This window comes from Odontesthes bonariensis, chromosome 7 (genome assembly GCF_027942865.1).
Source record: "Odontesthes bonariensis isolate fOdoBon6 chromosome 7, fOdoBon6.hap1, whole genome shotgun sequence".
Taxonomy (NCBI): domain Eukaryota; kingdom Metazoa; phylum Chordata; class Actinopteri; order Atheriniformes; family Atherinopsidae; genus Odontesthes; species Odontesthes bonariensis.
Genome location: NC_134512.1, coordinates 2,813,459 through 2,831,831, shown reverse-complemented (window position 1 = coordinate 2,831,831; position 18,373 = coordinate 2,813,459). Strand labels below are relative to the sequence as shown.

The following is an 18,373-nucleotide window of genomic DNA, read 5'->3' as shown; positions in this document are numbered from 1 at the left end:
TCCCCATTTGGGGTCACACAGCAGCAGTTTGATTCACATCCTGGCACTTTGTACTGATACAACTGTAAAGATTAGATCTGCAATCTTCTGCTGTAAGCTCAAATAAGATTTATTTGTTAACTTTCAATTGAGAAGAGGAATACATTTGGCAAACCACGGCAAATGACATTCGTCATTAAAAATAATTCTTCAAAATTTTTAAGATTTGTTTTTCAAAGATCATAATAAAGCAGCAATTAACTACTATAGCGATTACAGCTCCAGCAAACTAATCACAGTATTTTCAGTCATTTCATGCACAGGTACAACTGGTTACAGTGCAGTACGCAATTCTCATAGCGGACATTCTTGAGTGGCACTTTTATCAGCAATGGGAGTATACTAAGTGTACTTTTAAAAAAAATTTGGAAAAACCTTCCCATTACAAGTGAATGGAGAGGACTGTTCAGACTTTTGACGGTAGATTATAGGTACATCAGTATTTTGATACAGAAGTATATTTAAGCCTATGAAGAGGAAAGGTACAATTAATGCTAACTGACACATATAGTACAAATACATCACAATACATGCAAAAGCAGAGGGCAGCTCAGATTTAACTGAAGAGTTTCCTCCAAAGTGAGATATCAAAGCCCCAACCCGGCGCCATCCACTTAAGTGGATATAACGTTTTTTTCTAAAGTTGAATGTAAATGTCTGAGTACATCAACATCTGCTCTGTATAAAAGTATTTGTGATCTTATTTAGGAGGTAAAAGTCATCTATCACTTACTGTACCGCAGCCAAAGCTTCCAAAGTCCCTAATCTCTTAACACAATTAACTAGAGTTTATCTTCAGTTCCCATTATGATCTAGAATCTACACATTTACACTGTTCATCACAACTTCCATTGCTATCATGTCTTCTCTGTAAAATAAAACTAAAAGGAGATTCACCATTTTGGAGTTAAACTCTTCAGTTACAAAGACACTAAGCCTGATTTTGGCCCTCAAAATCAATCTTAAGGCAAACACTGTCAGCTCACATTTAACTGTCAAACATCTTCTTTCTATCAGACTTGTCTTCAATGTTCTTACGCCAGTCACCCACATCACGCAGCTGCTTGTCCTGCAAACATAAAAACAAAATGTCCCATAGTCCTTTGGCTGATATGAGAAATGAATGTGATATGGAGCAAAATACATCTAAACTAATGTTTTGTCTCATAGTTTTCTTGCTTTTCCAAAGGGGTAAATGCTTCCATATTGAAATTGTTGATGCAACACACAAGTCACATCAGGCTTGAAATGTAAAAGCAGATACTGTATCTGTTGCATCAGATCATAAGAAGTTAAGGGAAATTTGTCTTTGTAATATTTGTGTTCATAATGGATTTCCAATTGAAAAACGGATCGAGCAAGTAGCCCCTCACCTCCTCTTTGACCTCCTTCTTGACTTGCTTCAGGTTGGCTCTTAGGTCCATGTTGACCGTGTGTTTGGAGCCCAGCAGAGCCTTCAGCATGGCGTCAGCAGACATACGCACTTTCTTCAGTCTGGGTCTCTTGAATTTCCCTCTCAGATCCACAATCTTGATGTTAAGATCCTTAACCTGTAGAGTAATTTTTGGACAGAATCATGACAAAAATTTACTGAAATCAAATTATCAGTCATTAAAAGCATTTGATTTGATGCAGATATGACTGCAAAGTTTATTTAAAAAGATTTAAAAAGATTTTCAGCTTGTACTCTTGTATTTTAATATACATGTCAAGTCTTTCTTTTAAATTATGGAGAGTAGTTTTGGTAACAATGTCTTGTAATGTAAAGTATTGATACCATTAAACAATACGAGAATCAATACCAGTAAGAATAAAACCCTAAACTAGACACATGTGTAGAAAGCCCCCATAAGCCCCCGGATAACAACAACACGGCAGCTCTGAGCTAACAGTGCAATAGTACGCGTTCATTCATCCATTGGTCTTAAAGTATTGGTGAAATAAAGACAGATAATAACTTCTTTAGAGGCTGTACTGTCTCTGCCCTGTTCTCTCCCGTTATATGGATATACGCGGATCTCCAGTGATCTAAATATCGTCCAAAGGACGCCGACTTTCACTGAACTGTTATCGGCGAGTAGATGAACATATTTTATGCCAGAAATAAGGTCCATGTTTAAAAAAACCTAACTTCCCCTTTAAAGATGCTCACCATTAGCCTCAGTCAGATATGGTAGAAAAGTTTTTAGGCATGATATACTGTATGTATATAGTGGTAAAGTTTATAGAAGCCAAATCCAAGCAAAGTAAACCGACAGTAGATGAGTTTCTGTCCAATTGTATGATAAATTTTATTCAATAGTTCTTTTCCTGAAGATGAGCTAAAATGTAAATAAATGCATGTCTTCCTTCACTAATATGTCATTATTTAAAGCTGATTCAACAAGATAAGATAAAGAGAATGCTAAATCTGTGAATGTATTAACCTGACTGAAAGACTAGTGAGAGAAGAAAAATAGATTTTTAAACAGCTAATATTACAAAATCCTTATTTCTGGTTTCTTGGTGTGTCAAACCAGCTGTTTTCGTTTGGAAACTTTAAAAAAAATGGGCATAAAACCCATTAAACACAAGAAGTAAGATTACGAGTGGTGTTATTCTGCCATGACCAGAGCCAGGAGAGGGACATGTCTCACCTCATTCAGCACCATGTTGAGTTTAAACTCTGTGCAGTATCTCTCCTCCTCACTTATGCCGATCTGCTCATGAAGTTTCTTGCAAAGTTCCTGAAGACAAACAACTTTATAAACCTTTTTTTGGACATTTTCAACTTTAAACATACAAAATATAGAAAAAACAGCAGAGGCAAATGTGCAAATTTCTCCACGAAGAACTCTGTGAGAGCCCAACACAGCTTGTGAAGACAAATGCAGAAACAGAAATGGGCAGTTGGCTATGTTTTCTATCTTTGAAGCTTCTCTCTTTTTCTCTTTTTTTTTAATGCTGCGTTTGTGTTGTCAAATCTGTGCTACTCATTCTCACCATGAGCTCGTCCCTGGAGTACGGTATATCCAAAGAAGGACATTTCTCAGCCAAGAACTTCTCCCGCTCATCAACCTTTACTACAGCTTCGGCTTCCAACAAAGTATTTGCCACCACAAGCATGCAACTCTGAAGACAGATAAAAGGAAAAAATAGCAGAAACACAACAACAGAAGTGCAGACTAGATTTTTAAAAGTCTCAATGTGCATTTCAAGTAGAACAGTACAGCACAGAAACAAAGAAGTAACCATAGCATCATGAATGCATAAAAGTTGAAAATAAAAGAAAGGGTTCAAGTATATGCTTCTTTATGCAAAAATGTGGATTTTTGTTCAATCCATCTATTATAACAGAATGGCTCACCAGATGTATCCTGAGCATACTGTATCTGTGAAATTCATTGTTAAATAGACTGAAATGCGAATATAAAACTGTTCCTTACGCTTTCCCTTTAAACAAAAATATATGGACCTAACCGAGCCAAGGAAGGAACACCAGATAATTAATCTGACATGTCTTGTGTTATGGCTGTAAACAAGACTGTTCATCTGAAAAAAGGCACAAAAAGGTGCCTTGAAAAGCTTAAGATAAATCCAAAAAAAATTCATTGCACAAAAACACAAATGTGATACTTCTTACGCTAAAGAACTATTTCATTTGGAGATTGATTCATGAGTTGTCAGCAGCAGTTTACATTACAGCTTCGTAATAAGATGCTAATAAGGGGGTGATAGTCTGATAGTGAAGATGTGATGATTAGATAATGATCATGTGGTTATCAAAGTAATAACTAATCAATAATAGCCTATCAATAACACTAGGAACACAGAGGTAGTAGCAGTCAAAAATCAAAGGCTATACTGTAATCAGGGCCCTTAAAGGAATAGCGGGGAAACCCATTTATAAATTAAAAACAAGGCAAGACAATTTGGTAATAGTACTAATAATTTAGTAATAACATGAAAACTTCCCAATGTTAAATTGGTAATCAGTTCAATGTTTTAATTTACATGGTCACATGAAAGTGCTTAATAACCTTATTATTATTATGTAATATAGTATGCTTTCAATTTTTAAATAATAACAATCAGCCAACCTGCTGGGAAATGAGCTGCATTTAGTAATTACCACATTATAGTACTGAAATTCATCCAAAATGGCCAAAAATGATTTTCTTGTAAGTTATTGGTGTATGAATTTGGTATTTTCTACTTCATCCTGTTACATAGAAACACCTATGGTAATTTATGTGGAAAAATCATGGATCAGGACTGCAAACTGACCAATTACCTATTTCCATTTAATTCCATGGCAATATTACATTAAATCCTGTGTTATAATGATTTCCTGGAAACATGTTTGGAAGTTTCCATGTAATAACCATGAAACAGGGCTACAAATTGACCACATAAAAGTGTCCATTTCATTCCATGCTAATAATACACTCGACAAACTTTCAGAGTAGTTGGTATGTAAATAGTTGGTATGTAGTTGTATGTAATTACCATGAATTGAGGCTGAAAGCTGAACAAATACCTCTACCCATATTCTTTCATGGCATTATTATATTAGAACAAACGTCCTACGTTCATACCTAGGATTACTTTTGGGACTTTATATGTTATAACAATGCATCAAGGCTGCAAAGTGATTAAGTCCATGTTTCTTTTGTACTGCAATGGTAATATTACATTAAGCCAACCTTGGAGGCATAATAATTCATTCAGAAACATGCTTTTATTTAACTTTTCAAGTGGATTTCCTTAACCTTAAAAATAATGAAACTGAAAATGACTCAAGATAAATGAATAAATAAAGATGAACTGAACTTAACATGCTACAGGCTGGTAGGGTGTACAGACAACAACAAGACAAAAACATAATTGTGATAAAGAAACTTTGGATCAGTGCTCTTTTCTTAAGCGGAGCTTGACCAAATGTGAAACAATTATGTCCAGAGCTGGATTTTTGCCCCATATTAATGATAAACTTGGTTGAACATCTGTTACACTCGATTAATATGAATAAACCAAATCAAGAATTGAAGGTATTTTACAGAAACCAGCCAGCAGCTATCAGATTATGTCAGGTATTAGGAAGATTGTGTAAAAGAATGTAGCAGAGTATATATTTGTGTCCTATGGATTGTATGGGCATAAAAAGTCTCACCTTCAGAGTGTGCTTACGCCTTGCAGAGAGTCTTTTCCTGCAGAGAGAGGCACAGAATTATAAACAAGACTTGAGGAATTCACAAAGTTGGGCCATTATGTTTCATTTCATTTAGAACTGTGTTAGTGTCCCTTCGCATGAAAATAAACCACATGGTGCACCCCATTGTGTTCATCTGTGTGTAAGTGAATATGTATTTATATTAGGGCTGGGCAACGATTAAAATGTTTAATCTAATTAATCACATGATTTCCCTGATTAATCGCAATTAATCGCATTTGTACGCAAAATCCAAAAATGAATTCAAAAGTAGTGTATAGCTTTTAGCATTTAGCTTTATTTTAAATGTGCTGCCATATGAATGAAAGTGCCATAACATTTGTTGTGCAAACACACTTTTAACATCAGCATCTTTCTGTAGTTTTTATGTAGAAGCCTCGCTCCACTGTCTGTTTCCTTGAATGACTTGCTGCTATCAGTTGTGTGTTTTGCCTTTAAGTGATATTTTAGACTGGAACTACTACGCTGAGAAGACAATTCAACTTGGCAGTGTTTACAGATGACTTTGGTTCTGTCGACTCCGCCGTCTGGAAGAACTTTAACATGAAAATGGCCGAGTAAAAGTTCCGTACCCTTCTCCATGTTTGGTGGATCCGCCGATTACTTTCTTTTCCTGTTCCGCAGCAGACAGCAGCAGACTTTTACAATAATAGAATAAACAATAAAACAGGTGTGGTTTGTGGCATAGTGGGTTGAGCAGGCGCCCCATTTACAATAGGCTACAGTCCTCGCTGCAGCTGGCCCTGGTTCGAGTCCCGCATCAGACGGTCCTGTGCTGTGTGTCGTTCCCCCTCTCTCTGCCCTCTGCTTCCTGTCTATCTGAACTTTCCTATCCATAAAGGCACAAAAGCCATCAAAAATATATATTTTTTTAAAATTTAAAATAAATAAATAAAATGCGCGATAAAATATTTATCGGAGTTAAATAATTAATGTGTTAACGCGATAATAACTAGTTAACTTGCCCAGCCCTAATTTATATATACTAACTGTATATATAGCGTCTGAGGTGGGTCTCAATGAAACTCATTGTAAAGAGCTTTGTATCCACATTATTAAAATATTTGCAGATTAAGACTTTTGCTGGACAATCAATCCCAACATAGTTAATATTATACTCACTCATCGGCCATGTTAGCAGCAGGATCTTGATGTTATCTGTTCAAAAAACAAGACTGGATTAAAAACTAAACCTTTTTTATTTCATAATATGTGTTTCTGAAGCACTTAATACAAATTTCAAGCTTAATCTTAGACAATTGATACACTTGTACAAAAATTAGATCTCACAAGTTGTAACTGACACATAAAACAGTTACTCCTTTTTTTTTTTAGTATCCAGGTGGGTATTGCATCCAATATGTTTTGATAGTATTTGATCATTTGATGATTGATGATTTAACACTTGGACCCCACATGTGACCTCAGTCTGAGCAGAGATATTGAATTCCATGCTTTTCTGCTGACAACGGCATTAAAATATCTTGAAATCTTTGTGATTGTATTTGTGATGTTGTCTGACCACAGCTGTCTACCATCCTGGCCTTAAAATACTCATCCTAGCATGCAGCAATACACAAGCAGATCATGCACTTTATATTTGAAATCACATCTCCTCCCTTTATTCTCTCCTGATGTAGAGACTCCTGTGTCTCATATGTCATGCTTGGGTCTTGTTATTTCGATTTTAAGGGTGCCGTATCTGATCCTCTCTGACTGCACTTTTTGTCTGATTTTTTGACGTTCTCTCCACATTCCAAAAGCTATCAAGAAATTTGCATTTTTAAAAAAGGGAAAAATTAGATGAAAGTAACAGTCATCAAACAGTGCAGAACAGCTTCAAGTGAAAGCCAGCACCCCCCCAAAGAGCAGACTGGTGACAGGATAGGGCTGATGATGAAGATGATGACAGTGCTTTTTTTGGTTGCTTGATTTGAGGCAATATCTGTCCAGGTAGCTAACAGCTAGGAAATTATGAGACACATATGAGAAGGATTCCTGTTTGTTATGTATTAGCCTTAAGAACAATAAGACAGATTTTTTTCAAGGTTTGAGAAAAAAAAAAAAAAGATCACGAGAAACTAAATATGATTACGATTCCATGTCATTGGCATGTCTTATTTTATTTTGGCTTTGGGTGCAGACAGAAAAAGATTGTCACGTACTTTTAAACATAATTTGTATTTAAACGGCCTACAAAGTTCTTTTTGTTGCCCACTGTATACATGCTCAGGAACAAATTCCTGGACCATCTTTTTTCCCAGTCTGCTTCCCAGTGCCATGTCACTTACTTTACTCACTGCTGTATATAAAACATATCCAAGTTGAAACATTATTAAACATGTTCGTTGCTAGATTTATGAAAAACTTTTAGATGTTCAAAACTACGACACCTACATGTCCAAAATCTAGAAAAAGCTAATTTTCCATTTCATTCAAATACAAATACATTCATATTGACATTAATGATGTCCACTTACAGGTCTCAATTTAGACTTCCCACTTTTCACTATACAGAACAGGCTACATTGAAAACTAGTCACTATATTAGTGTAATCTGAACTTTGAAGTGCTGACATGTTAGCCTTAATTTGCTCATAGTATATTTGTTAGCATGTTACAAAAATGGCCGTATGAAAAATACCAAAAAGGGGAAAAAAGCCTCCATTTATGCTATCATATTGCTGCAATCCTCCTAGATAATAGGTCTCCAAGAAGTGAAAATTCAAATTCAATTCAATTCAAATTCAAAAATACTTTATTTATCCCAGAGGGAAATTAAATGTTGATGTAGCTCAATTAAATCAAGGAGTTATTATAGATGCTGATGGCTGTGGGCAGGAAAGATTTCCTGTAGCGGTCCGTTTTGCATCCAAACTGAAGAAGCCTTTGACTGAAGAGACTCTGTTTTCTGATAACAGTCTCATGGAGAGGATGTTCAGGGTTGTCCATAATTCTCTTGATTTTATGCAAAATCCTTCTTTGCATTATTGTCTCCAGAGGTTCCACAGTCGTCCCCAGAACAGAACCAGCCTTCTTTATCAGGTTGTTGAGTCTTTTTAGGTCCCTGGTTCTGATGCTGCTGCCCCAACAGATGACGCCAGAGGAAATGACGCTCTCAACAACAGACTTGTAGAAGATCTGCAACATCTTGTTGCAAACCTTGAAGGACCTTAGCTTCCTCAAGAAGTACAGTCTGCTCTGTCCTTTCTTGTAGATGGCTTCACTGTTGTGTCTCCAGTCCAGTCTGTTGTCCACATGAACACCAAGGTATTTATATTCCTCAACCACCTCCACTTCTTCTCCCATGATGGAAACAGGGTTTGATCTGACCTTGTTTCTCCTGAAATCTACAATCATCTCCTTTGTTTTGTTAACATTCAAGATGAGATGATTGTTCCCACACCATGCCACAAAGCGGTCCACCAGCTCTCTGTACTCAGCTTCTTGTCCATCTCTGATACACCCGACAACTGCAGAGTCATCTGAATATTTCTGTAGATGACAGGAGTCTGACTTGTACTGGAAGTCTGAAGTGTACAGAGTGAAAAGGAATGGTGAGAGTACAGTCCCCTGTGGTGCTCCTGTGCTGCTGATCACCTGGTTAGACACACAATTCTTCAGTCTGACAAACTGTGGTCTGTTTGTCAGGTAGTCATTAATCCAGGTGATTGTTGAGGCCTCCACCTAATTGGGTTGATGACAAACTAGTGGAAGCAGAAGAATCCATGACTGAGGTGGAGGTGGAGATGTTACAGGAAAGCTGTGGGTCAGAGGAGGGTGGGATGTCTCTTTGGCTGGGAACAGGAGGGGAGGATGGTGAGCTTGTTCCTGAACTGAACCTGTTGAAGAATGGGTTCAGCTCATTTGCTCTGTCCAGACTTCCATCCATCCGATCCTCCCTCTGCTTGAGGCCTGTGATCTTCTTCATTCCTGACCACACATCTCTGATATTGTTCCTCTGCAGTTTACTCTCAAGCTTCTTTCTATACACCTCCTTGCTCTCTCTGATCTTGACTTTGAGCTGCTTCTGTATACTCCTCAGTAACTCCCTGTCTCGCTCCCTAAAGGCTCTTTTTTTCCTGTTCAATAGTTCCTTTAGCTCACTGGTGATCCAGGGTTTGTTATTAGGGAAGCATCTCACTGTTCTGGTGGGGATGGTGTTGTCCACACAGAAGTTTATATAGTCAGTCACACACTCAGTCATGGCATTAATGTCCTCTCCATGTGGCTTACAAAGAGAAATCCAATCGGTTGCATCAAAACAACCCTGTAAGGCTTCTTCAGCTTCATGTGACCACTTTCTAACAGTCCTTTTTGTGACAGGTAGTCTCTGGACAAGGGGTTTATATGCTGAACAGAGAAAAACAAGGTTGTGATCTGATTTTCCCAGGGGAGGTCTTGATTTGGAAATGTATGAATCCTTGACATTTGTGTAAAACAAATCCAATGTCTTGTTTTCTCTGGTAGAGCAGCTGACAAACTGTTGAAAAGTTGGCAGTGTAGCAGAGAGTGAGGCATGATTAAAATCACCAGATATTGCCACAAAAGAATTGGGGTGTTGAGTCTGTATCTTAGCAACAACGGAACTGATGACATCACATGCAGTGTCGGCAACAGCTGAGGGTGGAATGTAAACAGCCACCAAAACAACACTGGTGAACTCTCTTGGCAAATAATATGGACGAAAACTTACTGCCAATAGTTCAATGTCAGGACTGCAGAGACGATTCTTCACAGTAACATGTCCTGGGTGACACCATCTGTTGTTGACAAGCACTGCCAATCCACCCCCTTTCCTTTTCCTGCTACTCTTTAAATCTCGATCTGCTCGTACAGTCAGGAAGCCCGGCAGAGAGACGCTGGAGTCGGGGATATGATCCTGTAGCCATGTCTCAGTAAAACACATAATGCTACATTCCCGATATTCTTGCTGAGTCCTTGTCAAGGCTAAAAGTTCATCCAACTTGTTAGCTAACGATCTTACATTTCCCATGATGCAGGATGGCAGAGATGGTTTGAACTTCTTCTTTTTTTCTCTCCTCTTTGCTCCTGCTCTGCATCCACGACGCCTTCTTTTCAATTCCAGTGGGATTTCTGGCTTCAGTTGTCGAATTATTTCTGCTTTTCCAATGTTATTCAGCTGCTCCCTGTTGTAAACCACCTTGTTGCTATGGTTATGCATCATGACAAAAGAGTAAAATATACAAAAGTATTGGGAAAAATTAATCCAGCTGCACAGCATCCAAGGCAGGAAGGAACAGTTGTCCAAAAAATGCAATTTCTTCCAAGAAATAACAGGAATGAAATTTAGAAAAAAAGAAAAATCTGAATGTGAGGTACAGAGCTACTCCAACGTGCTGCCACCCTCAGCAGCGCATTCTAGAACTAGAAATGGCCACCTTGATGACATCAACTGGTTTATGAGCTGCACTTTTGAAGCCAAATTTAACAATGCTGTTGCCATGTTGATCTTTTTGGAGCAAGAAGCTTGGGATCTTAATCTTAAAGAAGTCCAAGTTACTTTAACGATGGTTGGCATAAACCAGTAGCTGCACTTCCTCTTAAAATTTCAAATAACATGAGGGTACAAGGGTCCTATCAGTCCAATAAACTTCAGCTCAAAGGAAGGACTGTCACAAAATCGGATGTGTACTACAAAGTGTCACATGACTGAGCAAGAATGTGCACAACTGATTTACATCAGGGAGGCGGTGCTTTCGAATGTGGGAAAAGGTAAGAGGATCAATCAGGAAAACATACCATTTGTATTCCGTGTGTATAGAATTTTGACCTGTCATGTCCACTATTACAGATTTATTTCCAAATTTATTCAAATCTCATAATCTCATAATCTTGTAAGGTATCATATGGGCCAATGGTAACATTAAGGAGGTGTGCAGCTCTGCAGCAGAGATCGGAGTGTCAGTTTTTAAGATGGGCTTTATGGACGAGTGTCAACTGCTTAAAGAAAAGATAAAAGGAGACTCTAAACAGACAGAGGAAGTTATTCAGATCAAATGAGACTAAAACTAAACTTTATGACCATCAAGGAAAAGCATAGTGGTGGCAGGATCATGATTTGTGGATGTTCTTCATCTACAGTGTCTGGGAAAGTCATATCAAAGCTGTGCCCTTAGTCTCATTGAGAACCAGTGGTGATGTATGAAGTAAAGATTGCTGTAGACCATCAGAACCTGTCAAGCTGTGAGGAGCACAAAGAAAAGGGAAAAAAATCCCAGGGGCTAGATGTGCCAAGTTTAACAAACATGCCGCAAGAGACTGACTGCTGCAATTGCTACAAAGGGGAAAACAATGATCTTGGGGGAAGGGGTTAATACTTATGCACTCATGAGTTTTTTTCCTCCTCTTTCCTTTACAATTAAAATGTATTCTTAATTCAAAGTTGTAGACATGTTGTGTTGAATGATATAAAGCCCCACAAAAATCCTATTTAATTCAAGTAAGTAGGGTAAAAATTAAAATAGGAAAACTGCCGGAGGGCTGAATACATTTTTAAGGCACTGTAGACAGCCCTTAGAGTGGTAGCCTGGAGATACGTCCAGAGGTCCTTGGAGGTTGGATAGTTGCTGTCTGGGCTGCTTGCAACATTTAGAAAGAGCAATGGTGTTGTGGATTAAGATTCTATTCCTGGATCCACAGCTGTTCCAAACGTCGTTATTATGGTGAAAAAAAACGACAGCCAGATCATCTTAAAGGCATGTCACGGGGAGGCCGTGGCTCAGTGGTTAGAGTCGGTCGGCCAATAACCAGAAGGTTGGCAGGTACGATTCCCACTCTCACCACTCAAAAAAAGATTGGTGGAACTGACAGCTGGAGGGGTGGCAGTCCACCTCCTTCTCACGGCTGAGGTGCCCTTGAGCAAGGCACCATACCCCCCATGCTCCCTGGGCGCTGTGAATGGCTGCCCACCGCTCCAGGTTGGCATCTGTCTCTGAGTGTGTGACCCTGTGCATGTGTGTCAACAGGTGCCAACCTGGATGGGTTAAAAGCGGAGGACAGATTTCGTGTGTATGCATGACCAATAAATCTGATATATGTAAAAACACATACGCACATTGTTTGTCTTATCCAAAGAACATGACGAAGAAGGTGTTTAACCTGCTTATGTCCAATTATACTCTGTCGAGTGTAAGTAAAACCTCTGTGAGATAAAGGTTCATATAAATAAGAAAAGTTTCCAGAAATCAGCGCGCTGTCTGACGGAGGCCCTGCGAGGGCTCTGTCACGCCGAGTCCAGCGCTGCTATACTTCACATGTGACCACGAATAAATACTTTGCTTAACTTGAGATTTCTCCGGCTTGTTCTTGGGCTTCCAATGAAAGAATCGGGCTAACAATTTGTGTTGAACCAGTGCAGGCATCCTTAAATACAGCTGGCCCAAAAACAAATGGTAAGGCAAAGGAAAGTGACAGGTGAGAGGGAGCGGATATCTGTAGGGCCAACCGTGTGGTTTAAACGCTCAAAACAAGGAGGACACAGCAGCATGAATCCCTGGAGATGGATTAAGAACAGCGAGGTTTAAATGTGGGCCCCTGATTTTTGTCTTCTGTGTTGGTGTTTTTTAAGGGTATGCTCTTCTCTGAGGGGAGGATGGAAGGATTTACAGTAACCCAACACCACAGAATGTCCGTCAGACAGCTAAGACATTAGAACATGTCACAAAAATAACTTGTCACTAGGCTGACCTCATAAGCGCACAATGTTCATCTGCTTCACACTGAATAGAAAAAAGACAACAGTGTACAAGAAGCACTTCAATCCTTGCAAAAAGGTATTTTGCAGCTCACGATCTTAAATTTTCACTGAGCAAAAGAAGAGTCAAAGATGAAAACTAAATCATCTCAAAATAACCTGTGTTGGATTAATCTCTCTTTTTTTTTTAAGTCCAAATTAGGTTTCAATGTAACTTTAACATCCAAATTACACATCAGGTGGAAGAGAATTGATGTGACACCTGCGTACTGAATACTGATGCCAAACAAGTCTTTTGTTCTAAGAAACTTGATAAAGTAAAGCTTCAGTTTTGATTGAAACATTTAAAAGTAAACAAACAATAAACAATGATAAGACAAAGATAAATCTATTGAAAACACTCTTCTATTGTGGAAGTGAATTAAATCAAACCTTCCCTGTCACCTAAATATTAGAATGCTTGAGGAAAAGCCGGCATGCTTTAAACAGTGATGTAAAATGAACACTAGAGACTGGACGAGTATCTGCAGCCGATTAGACCAGATTTTTCCTGTGAACATCCCCCAGCTCAGTGCTGACAGGAGGGTAAACACTGATGGATTCATTTTCAGGTTCATGCCTTGTAGTGGTGTTGCCTTTCAGCATGCCTCATCATCAGACTGTACATCACCAGTTTACCTGAGCAGCAGACTGAGGATAGGTCAAGCCTCAAAACTATTCCTTTGACGTTTAGAATCTGTTGTGAACATAAAAGTAAATCAAATCAAAACCAAATATTTCCCATCTGGTGTAAAATTTACCACACAAAAAGCATAACCAAATAATATACCTTTTACTTTGTGTGTGAATTGCAAAAATTCTACATCGTTATCAGTTACTTCCTATAATAACTCCCGAAAGACATCCAGCCTCCTGCTTTACTGTCGCCGTACACTTAAGCTCACTGACAATGGGATAAATCACTTGGTAAAATAACAGCAGCTGCCAGTCACAGTCTACATAGTCAGAAACATAAAAGATTCTGCAGACACACCATTATCTGAGCAAATGTGTCTTCCTAACAGCTGCATGCTGACTAAATAAAATCATTTACAAGCTGTCATACAAACGTTTAGGAGATAACATGCTTTGTCACAAGTGAACAGTCTAAAGTCAAGTAAAAAAGTCAAAGAAAAGAGTCTTACTTTAACCAGGCAGAGTCTCAGACACAGACCGAGTCCCAGTCAGACAAAGTGTTAAGAAGGTATATATTGCAATCACAGATAGCCCTCTAAATCCTCCACTTTCTTTTTATGGAAATGGATTACTGAACAAACCAATGAGCTGGCAAGGTCAGGAAATACAGTACAGTGTCATCTGTCCCCTTCATCGGCTCGCCTTATTATAAATAACCCGCCCTTTAAGATTGTTATCCATAATAACTCGTCATTATGTTTCTTTCAAACAAAATCAGGGAAAAGACTAAAGCACAAAGTACATTTTTAATGCACATCTTTCACATGAGTGTAATGTAATGATGGAAGTCACATTTGATACGAAACAGGAAAACACTTAAATCAAAGCGTGGATGGTTGTGTTTCATTTGTCTCTGTGTGGTCCTGTGATGGACTGGCAACAAGTCCAGGGTGCACCCCGCCTCTTGCCCAATGACAGCTGGGATGGCCCCCAGCCCCCTGCAACCCTGAGTTGGAATAAGAGGGAATAGAAAAGGGATGGATGGCTGCTTAATTTCAATTATATAGAGAAAGATTTTCACTTTAAAGCCTATACAAAAAAAAAATTTAGACTTTTGCTTAGAAACGTTCGAATTTCAGCATTTTTGTTTTTGCTACTCTTCACCTTTAAGGGTACCAATGTTCTCCAACAAACTGTGAGAATTATGAATGCTTACATAATGTAATAGAGGGTCAGGCTTTTCATAAACCCAGCTGTTCACATGTTTGATAATGTTTAAAACTGGTTAATTGTTTTCAGTCCAACGTGTTAAGCTTTTAAAAAACAGCTGTTATATTCACTGAAATGGCGCAGGAATTTCTTTAAGGACATCCCAACCTTTATACCAACACTGTAACGAATTGCTGTATATTTACGGTGGATTTACAACAGTATCCGACTGTATTTTACAATAATTGTAAAATACTGTTGAATATTCATCCCTCACATGTAAATTAACAGTTAAATCAGTCATTTAACAATACCAGTAGAAAACTGTAATTTAACAGCATAAAACAGTATTTGTAATGAATTGATGTCCAAATCCAAAATACGTTATTAGACTGTTAAATAAATTATGGTAGATGCGCTGTAAAATGACTAAAACACAGTTATCCTACCGTCATGTACTGTAATCCAAAAAACAGTATTATACTGTTTGATAAATAACAGTAGTTGCACTGTAAAATAACTACAACATCTACCATTATTCTACGGTCATATACTGTAATCCAAAAAGCGGTAATATACTGTTTGTTTTTGCAATAAGAGTCAATAACTATTAAAACACATTTTCGAAACTAGAATGAACTTTTTCAGGTTCACCTCACCAGAACTCTTGAATAGAATACAAAATGTATAGAACAAATAGAAATACAAGAAACAGAACACAAATAGAGGCCAAAGCATAGATAACATATCAACAAGCCCTCCAACTCATACGACAACATAGGTCGTTTGTACATGCCCTCGAATACGCCCCTTGGGAGCGTTTCCTACATCAGCGCCCCAACCGATGACGTTGCGGTTTTACTCGATGACGTTGCGGTTTTACTCGATGACGTTGCGGTTTTACTCGCGCCATCGATTTTCCCTGTTCGTCGGAGTAATAAAGGTAAGTAAAGTAAATAGTGTTTAATAAACATTTGAGAACAGTAGAACATGTTGTCAGAGTGTTTTAATGTTGTTTCACCGTCTAGTATAGTATCTAGAATTACTACTGGGGATAATGTTTACGTTATAAGAGCTAAAGTTAACTTAGCTAGCCAACCTTGAAAAACCTAAGGCCCATGCTAAGATTTTATTTGTGGACTTTTCCTCTGCTTTTAATACCATGCTACCAAAGACTCTTTTAGACATACTTGCCAATGATTTTAATCTCAACACCGGTCTTATTCACTGGATAAAGGACTTCCTAACTGGCAGAGCTCAGCGAGTCAGAGTTGGGTCTCTCCTCTCTGACTCTATTACCACATCTATGGGCTCCCCACAAGGTTGTGTTTTATCTCCCCTGCTATTTATTTTATATACAAATGCATGCACTAGCACCTTCCCCAATAGGCATTTTATTAAATATGCAGATGATACAGCTCTAGTAAGCCTCCTTGAGGATGGAGAAAGTGATCACGGCCCAATTTTAGATTTCTTTTTAGACTAGGGTAAGTGGTCAAATCTGATTTTAAACACAAAAAAGACGAAAGTAATGTCTATTGATTTTAGAAAGTCACAATCACCCTCTGCCACAGTCGTCATGGGAGAGACCATTCAGGCTGTCCCTACCTACAAATATCTCGGTGTTGTGCTTGACAGTAAGCTGAAATGGGACTCATGGACTGACCTACTGCACACCAAGACACAGCAGAGAATGTATTTTTTAAAGAAACTGCTTGCTTTTAATGTAGACAACCGGATGCTTCATATGTTTTATAGTGCTTTTATTGAAAGTGTTTTAACATTTTGTATTATTTGTTGGTTTGGCAATGCCACTGAGGCACAAAAAAAAGTGGTCAGGAGGACAGTCACTACGGCTAGCAAACTACTTGGTGTCACTCTGCCAAGTATGGAGAGTATTTATAGGGAGAGGCTTGTTAAAAAGGCTGACAACATCATCGCTCAATATAAGCATCCACTGTCCTCCTCTTTTAAACTCCTGCCCTCTGGACGTCGTTTTTGTCTCCCCCTCCTGTCCAAAAACAGGTCAAAGTTCTCTTTTATTCCCCAAGCGATAAAGGCACTAAATGAGGTCAGTAGTTTATCCAGCCACCCAATGTAGTGTGTACTAGTAGCTGTTTTGTGTTCTATGTTCAATGTTTGTGTGTTTTTTTTTTTCTTTGATATGCCTGATCGTGTCTCATGTCTGGTGCCAGCGAGTGTAATGCAAGTACAATTGCCCCACGGGGACAAATAAAGCTCTAACTAACTAACTAACTAAAAGTTATGTTACCATTATAAGAGCTAATGTAACTTAGCTCGCCAAAAGTTATTTTTATAACAGCTATGTAAGTGTTACTTTTAGAAGACGAAAATTAATATATGGTGACGGGTCACGTGAGACACCGGAGTGTCGATATTTACTCAACCACTAGAGGTCGCTTAACTATTTCACGTTATTAAAGACACTTCTGGTCCATATAAAAAAGAAAAATGAGGAGATAAACATTAACATCTTTACAAATGTACAAAAAGGCTAAAACGCCAGAGGTTCCACATATTAGAGTAAAACCTGACTGAGCTCCGTGCACGGTTGATCAGTGATAAGATGAAGTTGTTTGTAGAGTCCGCTACTCTACACATACAGTACATCTGTACATAAGATTCTGTAATACAGCATCACAAGTGGAGATGCCAACACCAGCAAACATTTGATTTGTACTGGTCTAAGGAGCATCCTCATTCCATCATTGTATACCACTTTGAGTTTCTGCATACTGCTTTGTCTGTAGCACCTTCACACATGATGGTATACAAAGGGGTATATGCTTTAAATAGTGCAACCTTTACTGAGACAGAACACTTTCTGAACTTGCGCATAAGCATATTAGCTTGTGCATACATTAGGACATAACACTGAACAAAGTACACACTTTCAGAACAATACCAGATAGAGAGATATCAGGAAATGCTAGTTTATGATCCTCCCTGCTTCTTATTCATGTTACTCTTCTTCGCATTGTAATTAATGTCATACGCTCAGCCACATTGTGAGCAGACCCTCAATAACTGTTGAAGACCAGCACTATAAGGACTAAAAATAACTAAATCATCTGCATACATCAGGTGGTAAATTATGGTCCAACCAGCGACACGACCTGCCCCATAATCATTTAGTTGCTTTAATAATTCATCCACATACACATCAAAAAGAAAAGGAGACAAAATGATTACCCATTGCTTATTTTAAAAGGGACAGACGCACAGTTCCTCCATCTCATGTGCATTAACTGGTGAGCAGACCAAAAGGTCAAAATTCTAACTATAGATTTGGTAAACCCCTCTGTTATATAACTTATAAAATAACCTTTCATAATTTACACAATGAAAAGCTTTAGAAGCATCAATAAAACACATACAAATTGTGGAATTGTGGCTATTTGTCAGGATCTGGGTTTTTAGTGATGTTTTTTGTACTTAGTTATTGGTTCTATTTTTGTTCAGTGCTCTTAGTGTTTTCTGTATTTAGATCAGTATTTGTT

At 38.2% G+C, this 18,373-nt stretch overlaps 1 protein-coding gene across 2 annotated transcripts; it reads right to left on the bottom strand.

Moving 5' to 3' along the window:
• Nucleotides 1–93: 93 nt before the first annotated feature.
• On the bottom strand, nt 94–14,218 carry LOC142383634 (troponin I, fast skeletal muscle-like). 2 transcript variants are annotated; one of them, XM_075469253.1, is made up of 8 exons: nt 14,153–14,202; nt 13,647–13,704; nt 6,374–6,409; nt 5,192–5,228; nt 3,022–3,150; nt 2,676–2,765; nt 1,413–1,589; nt 94–1,108 (listed from the first exon to the last, which is right to left on the bottom strand). In XM_075469253.1, exons 3-8 carry the CDS (start codon nt 6,382–6,384, stop codon nt 1,028–1,030), a joined length of 525 nt encoding a protein of 174 aa, XP_075325368.1. In that variant the 5' UTR covers nt 6,385–6,409; nt 13,647–13,704; nt 14,153–14,202; the 3' UTR covers nt 94–1,027. The 2 variants fall into 2 exon arrangements, with proteins under 2 accessions (XP_075325368.1, XP_075325367.1); XM_075469252.1 differs by lacking the exon at nt 13,647–13,704 and having other exon boundaries at nt 14,153–14,218.
• Nucleotides 14,219–18,373: the final 4,155 nt, after the last annotated feature.